This window comes from Geotrypetes seraphini, chromosome 10 (genome assembly GCF_902459505.1).
Source record: "Geotrypetes seraphini chromosome 10, aGeoSer1.1, whole genome shotgun sequence".
Taxonomy (NCBI): Eukaryota; Metazoa; Chordata; class Amphibia; order Gymnophiona; family Dermophiidae; genus Geotrypetes; species Geotrypetes seraphini.
The window spans coordinates 49,009,418-49,022,207 of record NC_047093.1 but is presented as its reverse complement, the minus strand read 5'-3'; the positions used below and the strand labels follow the sequence as shown (position 1 = coordinate 49,022,207).

At 44.8% G+C, this 12,790-nt stretch overlaps 1 protein-coding gene across 1 annotated transcript in view; it reads left to right on the top strand.

The window, feature by feature from the left end:
• The window catches only part of CERCAM (cerebral endothelial cell adhesion molecule), a 28,437-nt gene extending 19,833 nt beyond the window's left edge, over positions 1 to 8,604 (top strand). The window contains exons 10-13 of the mRNA XM_033961962.1: positions 487 to 614; positions 818 to 1,021; positions 6,327 to 6,548; positions 7,006 to 8,604. Coding sequence (XP_033817853.1) covers positions 487 to 614; positions 818 to 1,021; positions 6,327 to 6,543 — 549 coding nt within the window. The 3' untranslated portion in view covers positions 6,544 to 6,548; positions 7,006 to 8,604. The remainder of the gene's footprint in view (positions 1 to 486; positions 615 to 817; positions 1,022 to 6,326; positions 6,549 to 7,005) is intronic.
• Positions 8,605 to 12,790: the final 4,186 nt, after the last annotated feature.

Here is a 12,790-nt window from a genome sequence, read left to right as displayed (position 1 = left end):
ACAGTATTGGGCAGAAATTTGGATTCTAGCCCAGAAACAGCTAAGAAGAAGAAAAAATAATAATAAATTTTAAATTGAATCAGGTTGGGCAGACTGGATGGACCATTTGGGTCTTTATCTGCCGTCATCTACTATGTAAACTAACTGGGATATTTTCCATTCCACAATACTACGATACAGACTTTTTGCTGCTTCCTTTTTGCCAGCTAGCATGCTTTTACTAGACTTTATTAGACTTCTCATTGGACTGTTTATTGAACTGTTTTATTGATTTGATTTTATCAATAGTTTTTATTAATTGGTTTTTTTCATTGGCACAGTGGCTGTAATAAACTTGGCTGCCATTGTCCATCACCTCCACTTTTGCCTTTGGTTTTGTGGTTTTTGCTGTGCACCATAATGGAAATGATCCTTCTTTTGTAGACCAGTCTCTGAAATTTACACTTCTGGAGTTAAGGTGCAGTGTTTGTGCTGTTCCCATTGCAGGTTGTAGAACGGCAGCTGGACTATGCTCTGGTGATGGAGGATGATGTGCGCTTTGAGGGATTCTTTAAGCAACGCCTAATAAGGCTGATAAAAGAGGTTACCGAGGCAGAACTGAATTGGGACTTAATGTAAGTTTTTAGGTACTTCATACATATTCTTTCCTAGCCTTGGAGAGCTGAAGGATGAGATCCATTCACATGGAGCAGCACTAAAACTGTCTATATGTACACAACGATGCTTAAGTTGCACGCACACACACGCATACTTTGCGCATGCTGAATACAAACATTTATTTACACAAGTGAATGCTGATTGAATGACTCTCTTCTAGTTACCTGGGGAGGAAACAGGTGAACACTGAGCCAGAGGAGCCTGTGGCGGGTGTGAAGAATCTGGTGCATGCAAGTTATTCGTATTGGACGCTGGGATATGTTATCTCTCTGCAGGGAGCACAGAAGCTGCTAAACGCAGAGCCACTGCCCCGTATGCTTCCTGTGGATGAATTCCTGCCTATCATGTCCGATACACATCCAAAGTGAGCAACAGAGCCATAATTGTCTTAAGCTAAAAAAAAAAAAAGTTATTCAAGTTTTTAGAATATGTATGACTGGGCTTCTGCGTGTGCGACTCAAGTCAGTCCATGTTTCCGTCCGTCTGTTTCTCTATGGGTTTTTGCTGTGCTGTCTGTATCAAGACTATGATAAACATATATGTGCTTGGGCGAAGTTAGCACAGATTTAGCAAAAGGTGGTCATACCTAACTAATCTAATCTAATCTAATCCTTAGGTTTGTATACCGCATCATCTCCACGTTCGTAGAGCTCGACGCAGTTTACAGTAGGAGAAATAGGAAGGAACTACAACAGAGGGTTAGAGGTAGAAGTGTGAAGAAAATTTAGAGGACTTGGGATGCCAAGATAAAAGAGTTTCCTTGATTCCTAAGTAGGAGGGAGACTTACATTTTTAAGAAAAGCCAGGTTTTCAGATGTTTGCGGAAAACTTGGAGAGAGCTCAAGTTCCGAAGAGGGGAGGTAAGGTTGTTCCAGAGCTCAGTGATTTTGAAGTGGAGGGAGGTCCCTAGCTTTTCTGTGTGGGAAATGCCTTTTAGCGAGGGGAAGGATAATTTTAATTTGTGGGAGGATCTGGTGGTATTAGGGTTTGAGGAATTCCAAGAAAGAGGGATAAAGGGAGGGAGGATACCATGTAGGATTTTGAAAGCTAAACAGGCGCATTTATAGTGGACCCTGGCGATTATCGGAAGCATCTATTAAGTTAGTTGATATTGAGTGTCTACATTTTCAAAAGACATTTCATAAAGTCCCTCAAGAGAGGCTCGTTAGGAAATCAAAAAGTTGAGATGGGAGGAGTATCTTGTGGATTGGCAAATGGTTAGTTTTTCCAGTGAAATGAAACGGTCAAAAGATTGTGCTACATCAGTGGTTCCCAACCCAGTCCTGGAGGACCCCCAGGCCAGTCGGGTTTTCAGGATAGCCCTAATGAATGTGCATGGAGCAGATTTGCATGCCTGGCACCTCCATTATATGCAGATCTCTCTCATGCATATTCATTAGGGCTATCCTGAAAACCCGACTGGCCTGGGGGGTCCTCCAGGACATGTTGGGAACCACTGTCCTAGATGAATTAAGTGCTAAGATTTGATCCTCAAAAAATGCAGGATATGCATTTGGGCTGAAAAAGAAACAAAAGAGAGTGGTACTGTATAGGGAGTGAAGATCTAGGCACAAATGAAAAATGAGACTTGGGGCTAATTGTAATAATAATAATTTTATTCTTATATACCGCCAAAGCCATGATAGTTTGAGGCAGTTTACAACAGGATGTGCTGGACAATCAGCGAAGTGGTCACAATATAAAGTCATCGAATACAAGCCATAATAGTTAGAGGTGGTTTACAACAAGAGGTGCTGGACAATCAGCGAAGTGGTCACCATACAAAGACATTGAATGCAAGCTTACAGAATGGAAGAGGTGAAAAACTATAAAATTCTTAGGTTACAAATCGATTAAACAAATTCGTTTTTACTGATTTTCTAAAACTGAAGTAGGATGAGGAATGCGTGATAATGTTATCCAGCCAATCGTTCCATTTACCTGCCTGGAAGGCAAGAGTTCTGTCCAGGCCTTTATTGTCGGATAGGTGAACAGATGAATTCTACGTGTGGACCTAATAGAACTATCCAGATTAAATTGAGAAACCAAGTACGTGGGGGCCAGACCAACTATTGATTTAAAACAAAGACAAAAAAATTTAAACAAAACTCGTGCTTCCAGGGGCAGCCAGTGAAGTTTTTGATAATAGGGGCTTATGTGTTCCCATTTCTTCAATCCAAAAATCAGTTGAACTGACGAATTTTGAATAACTCGGAGTCTTTGAAGGGTTGTTTTGTTTTTTTTTTGAAGGATCCCAAGTAAATGATGTTACAATAATCGAGCATGCTTAAGATGGAAGATTGAACCAATAAGCGGAATGATGCTGCATCAAAGTATTTTCTGATGGTTCTGAGTTTCCATCTGAGTTGTAGTATGGTGTGGTGCAGTGGTTAAAACTACAGCCTCAGTACTCTGAGGTTGTGGGTTCAAACCCACGCTGCTTCTTGTAACTCTGGGCAAGTCGCTTAATTCCCCCCATTGCCCCAGGTACATTAGATAGATTGTGAGCCCCGCCAGGACAGACAAGGGAAAATGCTTGAGTACCTGAATAAATTCATGTAAACCGTTCTGAGCTCCCCTGGGAAAACGGTATAGAAAATTGAATAAATAAATAATTAAATCTTAAGGTAGAAAAGGAAGCAGGAAGAGCTGGAAGGAAGCTTGGGTGTATGTTTAAATTATTTTTATTGAGCCAAGAAAAATACACAGATTCAACATTTTCATCCAATAAACAGAGCTCAAACAAATTTTTTAAAAATACAAACTCTCTCCTCCCCCCCCCCCCACTCCCGGAGTCCCACCGTTACTAAGCATCAAAGAACAAAACAGTATACTAGAAGACAACGGAAAATAAACAAAAACATAAGAACATCACAGTCAGCAATTCAAAATCCGACTCCTGGCCAAAGGAGTCATGGTATTCCAGAAAAGCTCCCAGGTAGCTGTGAAACGCAGGCCTCATGCTGAAGATAGGTCAGGACACTCCGACGTTCCCAGATCAGCAAGGTAATCATTTGAATCCTCCATAAGAACATAAGAATTGCCGCTGCTGGGTCAGACCAGTGGTCCATGCTGCCCTGCAGTCCGCTCACGTGGCGGCCCCTAGGTCAAGACCAGTCTCACCAGTTTAGCATGAACTTGTCCAACTTTGTCTTGAAACCCTGGAGGGTGTTTTCCCCTATAACAGACTCCGGAAGAGCGTTCCACTTCACCACTCTCTGGGTGAAGAAGAATTTCCTCACGTTTGTACGGAATCTATCCCCTTTCAACTTTAGAGAGTGTCCTCTCATTCTCCCTACCTTTCCACAAAGAAAGAGTCGAGGCATCTGGCTCCAGCCATTTCATTAAAATGCACTTTAAAGCAGACAGAATCGACCATTGCAAGAAAGCACTCGTACCCAGCTGGCAAGAGCTTAGGTGTATTAGAGAGGAATAATCAGCAGGATAAAAGCTGATGGTGCTTATCTCTGACATTTCAATTGGACGACTGACTACATGTGCAGTACTGGAAAATGTCCGGCTGATATTCAAAGTGAGTTGACCAGCTGGGACAGCTGTTGACCAGTTAACTCACTTATCGGCAGCTAACTGCTCACATTCAGAGTAGATAACCACAGATAATGAGTGTTTAGTGCTAAAGTGCAAGTGCAAGGCAGATATGTTGAGGGCATTTGGGGGGGTGGGGATGAAGTCTGGTTATCTCCTGATATTCAGTGCATGGCCAGTTTTAGTGCATAAATATGATTACTATTCAAATGTTCTTAACTTTGTGCTAACCAATGGCCAGTTAGCTCTGAATATGAGTTAACCGGGCATGTGCTAGCCAGCTTAAAATTTTTTTTAAAAACCCTTGTATTGAATATCCGTGTTCAGTGCCAGCTGAATATTGCAGGGTGTATGTTTAAGCAGATAACTGGATAGAGCCAGGCCAGAGGGTGGTTATTAAAATGGGCAATGATCTTTGTTATAAAGTACATAGGGACAGGCTTAAAGAGAGGCATGACAAGGGAGATATAGAGAGGGAAAGAGAAAAATTTCCAAGGTTGAGGTAATGGAAGTAGACAGTATCAGAATTCAAGAATAAATAGGGTGGGCATAGAAGAAAAAAGGGTTTTGTTGGGTAGACTGGATGGTCTTCATCTGCTATCATTTACTAAATGGGCAGATTGGCTACACCATGTGATAGTGATCTTTCTATGTTTTTTTTGTGCACTTGTACATCTTGTCTTTGAACCTGTCTGGTATTTGTGTGTGTTTATGAGAATATGCATGTACACTGTGTTGGGAGAAAGGGGAGGGGGTGTATGCCTGTTGCTTTGTGTGGTTATCTGAAAGCTGTCAAAGTGGTGTATAATCGGGTCCAGTATTTGGATTTTCTGTCCTTGGAGGGCTCACAATCTAAATTTGTACCAGAGGCAATGGAGGGTTAAGTGACAGAGGCAATTGAGGGTTAAGTGACTTGCCTAAGATCACAAGGAGCTACAGTGGGATTTGAACCGAGTTCCTCTAGTTGTTAGCTCGCTGCTTTAGCCACTAGGCTACTCCTTCACTCCTGTTCCTGTGCTTAACCCTACATACCTGTTGTATACCACTGTAGCTGAATCTCTTCATAAAGGCAATTAATAAATCCTAATACAGTGGAACCTCGGTTTGCGAGTGTATTGCAAGACGAGCAAAACACTTAGCAAACTTTTGTCTCGCAAACCGAGCATGTTCCGCTACACGAGCACCTCCCCCCGCTCTAACTGGCATCACACACACACCCCCGTGCTAAAAGCGGCATCCATCCGCCCTTACCCCCCAAACATGCTCCTTACCCCATCTGCCGGTTGTGCGACTGAAAGAAATCTCCCGCCTCTTGCCTGGGCTGGGCCTTGAGCATCTGCGCATGCTCAAGGCCTTCTGGCTTTCGTTCTCTCCGAGATCTCGGAGAGAACGAAAGCCAGAAGGCCTTGAGCATGCGCAGATGCTCAAGGCCCAGCCCAGGCAAGAGGCGGGAGATTTCTTTCAGTCGCACAACCGGCAGATGGGGTAAGGAGAATGTTTGGGAGGAAGGGCGGACGGATGCCGCTTTCAGCACGGGGGTGCGATGCGGTTCTCGCGGGAGTGGTGTTCGCTAGGGGGGTGCGATGCCGGTTCAGGGGGTGTGATGCTGGTTAGAGCGGGGGGGAGGGGGTGATGGAGCAGCGCCGGTAGCCTCGGGTGGGGGGGGGAGGAGGAGGTAGAACGAATCAAAGCGAGTTTCCATTCATTCCTATGGGGAAACTCGCTTTGATATACGAGTAACTTGATTTACGAGCATGCTTCTGGAACGAATTATGCTCGTAAACCAAGGTTCCACTGTAAATAAATAGATGTCTTGTGACCTTGTAGATTAGAAAGAAATTCAAGGCTCTTTACACTGAGTAAAATGACAGAATATACTTCCAGCTGAGTTAGCAGATGTTTAAATTACAGTTCTGTGTGTTCAGAATTTAACATTAAACATTTGGGTGTCACTGTGAGGCTGTGCTGGAGTCAGAAAACAGTACATCTTCATCCAAAGTGCATGCAGAAATTTTTTGCCCTCCCTCTGCCTGCCAAAACCTGAAGACTAAATTTTACAATTCCTGTCTCATCAGATAGTTATTGTGTAACAGATGACTAAACCCTTTCTGGTGCTCTTTCAGTGAACAGTACAAGGCACACTTTGCGAACCGGAATCTGAAGGTGTTCTCGGTACAGCCCCTTCTGTTGTATCCTGTCTGTTATGCTGATGACCCAAATTGGGTCAGTGACACCGAGATATCCACTATATGGGATGATGACACAATAAAGACAGACTGGAAGAGATCACAGAAAACCCTGAGAGACTTTAGGAGTCATATGCACCACAGTGAACTCTAGTAAAGGTAAGGACAAAGAACAGGAAGCACAAGGCAATTGCATGCAGGTCACACAGAAGGAGCACTCACTGCTTTGTTCTTTGGCTGTCATGCTTCCAGAAGCAAAGATGTCACAATTACTGTATGTCAGACATTTGTGTAAAACTCTAGAGTGTAAACCTGTGTGACAAATATATTAGCACAGCTGGAAGATCATCTCGGTGGAGAAGGTACTGTGATAATCTCGTATGATACCAGAAGAGCAGTCAAGATGCCTGCCCGATTGGGGAGTTTAGGGCCAGAATCTTTCAGACACATGACTGAAAGTGTTGTGAGAGCTGTTTATCTGAAGGCTTTATCAAAAGGTGGAATTAAGCATCACTTCAGCTGATTTTTTTCTAATAAACGAATGTCTACAGCTGATATATAAGCCATTGTTGTCTCATGTGTGTGAGCAATGTCTTCCTTTTCTCTTCTGTAACAGGTGCTTGTTTACATTCAGACCTGGAAGCCATGCACCTCTCTGCGTTTTGTACACAAGACCTGCAACTCAAGTTGTCTGTCAACGCCTGACAATCCTACATTCTCTGAGCCATCGGAACACTGGCCGCTGGTTAGGAGACGGGTGGGTTTTCTTACCAACGGATGATCAGACTGAGTCTCGTCATGGGAACCAAAGTGAACTTTCTGCTGTGCAGTCTAGATACAAGTTTCATCCTGTCCCTTGGCCAAGCATAAAAACGGGTGTTTTTGTCATTGATGCTGTATGTTAGACCTTCAACTAGTGACTTCTGGCAGCCATTCAGAAGGGTCTCAAACATTCAGAGAAAATGCAGGGCTAATAGACTGCAACCTTAAAGGACGTCACACATACAGAAGGACAACAATATAAAATGCCACACTACAAACTGCAAATCATTTTCCCTTTTGGATGATTCTGTGGTTTTGTAAAGCATCTAAATGCATTTGAACACTACCTCTGTTCCTTGTTACATGAGGGTGAAGCAGAGAAGGACATGCTTGTAGTGGAGCTTAAGAAACTTCTATTTGATTCTCTGTTATATTATTCCCCACTCCTGTTTCTATCCTCATTTATAAAACCTTACCCCAAATAGTATGCTACAGTTGTACCAAGCAGTCTGGCCAGCCCCAAGGGCTGCAGGAGTATCACTTCTGTGACAATCTCTCAGCACGGTTCTCTGTAACAGACTGTAGCTGACCTTTCGCTCTGCACTTAAGTGGGATTCCAGCTAGTATTGATGGACACCTGACTTGAACCTGAGTGCTGCACCCAGTGTTGCTTCCAAAGCTAAGGGGCCAGCCCATGTGGTGTGTTTATGATTTTACCTGATGGGGCTGTAGGCCCTGGGCTCAGACAGTATATCCTAGGAACTAGGGTAGGTTATGTCCCAGTCCTTGGGACATAACCTACCCAGGTTTTTAGGATATTCACAATGAATATGCATGATTTACTTACATGCATTGCCTCCATTGTAAGCAAATCTTTCTTATGCATATTCATTAAGGAACTACTTCACAGGTCACAGACCTGATGGGCCGCCGCAGGAGCGGACCGCTGGGCGCGATGGACCTCTGGCCTGACCCAGTGGTGGCAACTTCTTATGTTTCTATCCTTATAACCTGACTGGCTAGTATGTTTCAAGGACTGGGTTGAGAACCACTAGACTAGGTGGAGTTGTGGAAAGAGAAGTGGGGCTTTTTTGGATGTGTGTGGGGAGGGGAAGATGGCAGCAAGGCCTGTAATTTTTAAACAAAATAAACTTCCTTGACAATAATTACTATTGTAAAACTTGTATCTATTTAATACGGCACTGCATATATTGTAATTTAACATCACTTACATCTGTGTTATCTAACAGCTTACACAAAGTATTCCCTTACTGAAACAGAACGAAAAGGTGAACTGCTAGGTCTCAGTATATTAGGGTCAGATACCCTGTGAAAGTCAGATTGCATACGTGTTGTACAATAGAAGTATTAAAAAATCACACTGTGGATTAGAGAATGACACAGGGACACATTTTCACCATCCCCGTGGGAACTCATCCTGTCCCTGTGAGTTCTTTTCCGGTCCCTGCCCCTGTCCCATTCCTGCAAGCTCCATCCTCATCTGCACAAGCCTCAAACACTATAAAATCATAAGTGTTCGTGGCTTGTGAGGTTAAGGCAGAGCTTACAGGAAAGGGACAGCAACAAAACTAACGGGGGGGGGGGGGGGGGATGGGAAAATTGAGTTCCTGCGGGGACAAATTTCTCCCCATGTCATTCTCTACTGTAGATTTAATATAATCACAATGGCTAGCCACCACAGACCAGCTGCTACCAACTGAATTGATTTCTTTGGATTTATTCCTTGTTGATAATGATCCAACTGGTCCATCGCCTGCATGGTCACTAGATCAAAATACTGTTGTTGGCTGCATTCTTCTTCTTCTGTCCTGGGCCTATGAATGGTGGCACACACAGTAAACAGCTGTGGATGACCTTGTGGACACTGTCTCTGTATGGTCCAAAGGGTTCTACCTGATGAAGAGGAACCTTTTACTCATAGATTAACAGTTGGGGCCTTATATACTTCTTTAGGTTGTGCATAAGTCTTTAGGAAGTCCTATGTTAAAGGGCACTTCCAGAATACTTGAAATGTTTTGCCTTTGTCTGTTAAGCTTCATGGGCAATACTTGTAGGTAGTGAGACTCATTCTCAGAGCTCTGTCTGTGGCAGGATTCAAAGCCAGACTCAAAGCCCACTTCTTTGAAGTTGCTTTCACTTCCTAACTCTAGACCACCTTCTATGCACCAATATCTGTCTTATCATTCCCTCTAATTCCCCCACCTGACTGCCTTGTCCAGTTTATCTGTCTTGACCAGATTGTAAGCTCTTTGAGCAGGGACTGTCTCTTCTGTGTTTTGATGTACAGTGCGCTATAGAAATGATAAGAAATAGTAGTAGTAGATTCTGTACAGGTCACCCAAATTTGAGTATGGATCCTAGGTAAATTAATCAATTAAGCACTAACAATTATCTATCTAATTTAATAATATAATAAAACCCTAGACGCGCATGCGCCCTCTTACCTGCGTGTTCTGTGATCTCTCATCCATGATCAGTAGGTCTGTGGCAGTAGGAGTGCGCATGTGCGAGTCCCCAGATTACAGCACCTACCTACACTCGCGGGCAGGACTGGCCGCCAGCGCTGGACTCCCTGCTCTCCACAAGATCGTGGTGTCGGCTCCTCTCACGAGCCGCACCAGCGTCGGAGAAGGCTTCTGATGCTGGCGGGGATCGAGAGGAGCCGCCGTGACACCTTTAAACTTTAAAAAAAAAAATTTGCCCGGAGCAGGCCAGACTGCGGGGCGGGCAGGGAAGCGCCGAAAAAAAAAGACTCCATCTGCGAGCCGCTCAACAAGACCAGGCAGGCAGGGAGCCACGCGAGGGAGGGCAACAGAATGAAAAAAAAAGGTAACGTGCAGGGAGAAGTTGGGCCTGCCTGCGAGGAACGCAATAAGGGAAGGGGGGCCCTTGGAGCAGGCTAGACCGCGGGAAGGGAAGGGGAGGGGCCAAAAGGAGCAGGCCACATCGTGGTAAGAGTAGGGAAGGGGGGTGGGGAAAAATGCTGCTACTGCTGCACAGGGACCTGGAGGGGAAGGGAAATACTGCTGCTGCTGTTGCTGCTGCACAGGGAAAAAAATGACAGACAGACAGCAGGAAGGAGGGAGACAGAAAAAAAGGAAGAAAGACACAGGGAGAGGAACATAAAGACAAAGAAAGGGTGCCAGGGAGAGAGAGAGAAAGAAAGACAGACAGACATATATTCTAGCACCCATTAATGTAACGGGCTTCAAGACTAGTGTAGTTAATAAGCACCTAATTTTAAAAAATTAGAAGGTAATGTGCAGAGCTATCCTACTCAGTGCCGTAGTAAGGGGGGCTGAGGGGGGAAGGGTTCTGCCCTGGTCACAGGAACCTGTCCTCATCTCTGCCATGCATGCACGCCATTTCCCTTTCCCCATACCTCTGTAATGTCCCTGGTGCGAGCAGAAACCCCTAACTTGCTGTCGCACCAATGTCGGCTCTTCCTCTGACATCACTTCATGGACTCGCGCCTAGGAATTGATGTCAGAGGAAGAGACAGAGCTGGAGCGACAGCAGCTTGGGGGTTGTTGCTCATGCCAGGAATGTTGCTGGGGGGGGGCGCCTCTCACCCTTGCTATGCCACTGGCCCTACTCCTTATTCTGTAACGTACTTAAATTTCATAGTATGCAACGCCAAAGGGGGCATGGCCATAAGAGAGGCAGATTAAAGGTGTTCCCAGAAATTATGCACAATGTTATATATTACCTGCATTTTGCATGTGTAACTGTCATTATTTGGGTGTAAGCATTTACACCAGCCTTGTCAGATATAAATGCTCACACCCAAAGTTAGGTGTAAAATGTGTGCTAGGCTAATCTATATAAGGATGCTCTGTGCAGAGCAATGATGTAGGAAGGGGGGGTAGGGGGTGCGGATTGCCCTGGGCACCAGTGCCTCTCCTGCCCCCCCCCCCACCTGCATACCTCTTGAAATGTTCACCGGTGCGATCGGCATCTTTCACTTCCTGCTCGCGCCAGTCTTGGCTCCCTTCTGACATCTCATGGTCATGGGACCAGGACAGAACGTCAGAAGGGAGCCGAGGCTGGCATAAGCAGGAGGCAGAAGATTGCTGTTCGAGTCAGGTAAACATTTAAAAAGGTACACAGTAGAGCACTTGAGTGGTAGGGAAAAGTAGGGGGGCACACGGTGCGGCGATGCCAGGCACCACCGCCCTGGGCACCTCCCTCCCTTGCTATGCCACTGGTGCAGAGTGCCTTTTACAGAATACTAGTCATTTATTGAATCTACTTTTACTAATCATTTCTATAGCGCTTTTAGACCTATGCAGTGCTGTATACATTATATGCAGGTACCTGTCCCAACTCCATTTTGTTTACGGAGCCTCCCTGGAAAGACTTACATGTATCACCATTGTTAGTGTTTCAAGCTGATTTATTATTTGCCTGTGAAGTTCTGCAACAGCAAAGTACAGATGCCTTCTGGTAGGATGCTGAAGATTTACAATGTTTTGGGTTTTTTTCCGCGTGACAAGAATGAAACTTAGGTGTAAGCTAGGGTATGAACTCGGTCTCTTAAATGTGCTGCTAGTGTCTGTAATACCTGCATTGTACAAAACCAAAACCAGCAGACCTGCATAAAACTGTATAAATAGTTGTGTTGCAACAAACATTGACCATTCTCAATTGCCCAACATGGCCCTGTTTCGCCCCCTCTGGGGTTGTGTCAGGGGCTGCATGAAAAACAGGTCAGTGACAATCTAATTGTAAATACATCACACAGTTCAAGTAAGTAAGCAGTCTTCTTTTGAACACAGCTCATTGTTCAGGTTGATAAGTCTAGTTGTGGATTACAGCTCTTAGAACAGTGTGCTGTGTCCACACCTAGACTTAATGTCAACCTGAACAGCAAGCTGTGTTCAAAAGTAGACTGCTACTGACTTGAACCGTGTGGTGTGTTTTCAATTAGATTGTCACGGACCTATTTTTGCCTCAGCCCACCATCCAGCATTGTCCATCCTTCTCTACCGCCTCACTGTCTACTGTGACCCCTCAGCCTCCCTGCTTCCACCTTTCAGCATTGTCTATTTCTCTCTCCAGCCTCTTCCCCCCATCATCCTCTCTCTTTCCTCCTATTTCCTACCCCCTGCCTTACCTGCTTTTTCCTCCCCTAGCCACAAAAACAAACAGGGAAGCATCCCCTTCCCCACTGCTTCCTGCTTCAGCAGCCCATCAATGTGGATAAATTGTGCACTCCAGTTCCTGCCCCAGCAATTAGCAGCTAGCTGATCCCACTCCCTCATTCCTGTTTGGACAGGAACCAACATGCAGAGATCTGTGGAAACACAGAAAAACAATGGCATATAAAGGCCAAATGGCCCATCCAGTCTGCCCATCTGCAGCATCCACTATCTCTTCCTTTCCCTAAGACAATGGCTCCCAATCCTGTCCTGGAGGACCACCAGCCAGTCAGGTTTTCTGGATAGCCCTAATTAATTTGCATGGAGCTGATTTGCATGCCTGTCACCTCCATTATATGTAAATCTTTCTCATGCATATTCATTAGGGTTAACTCGAAAACCTGACTGACTGGTGGTCCTCCAGGACAGGGTTAGGAGATCCCACGAGCCTGTTCCACACTTTCTTAAATTCAGACA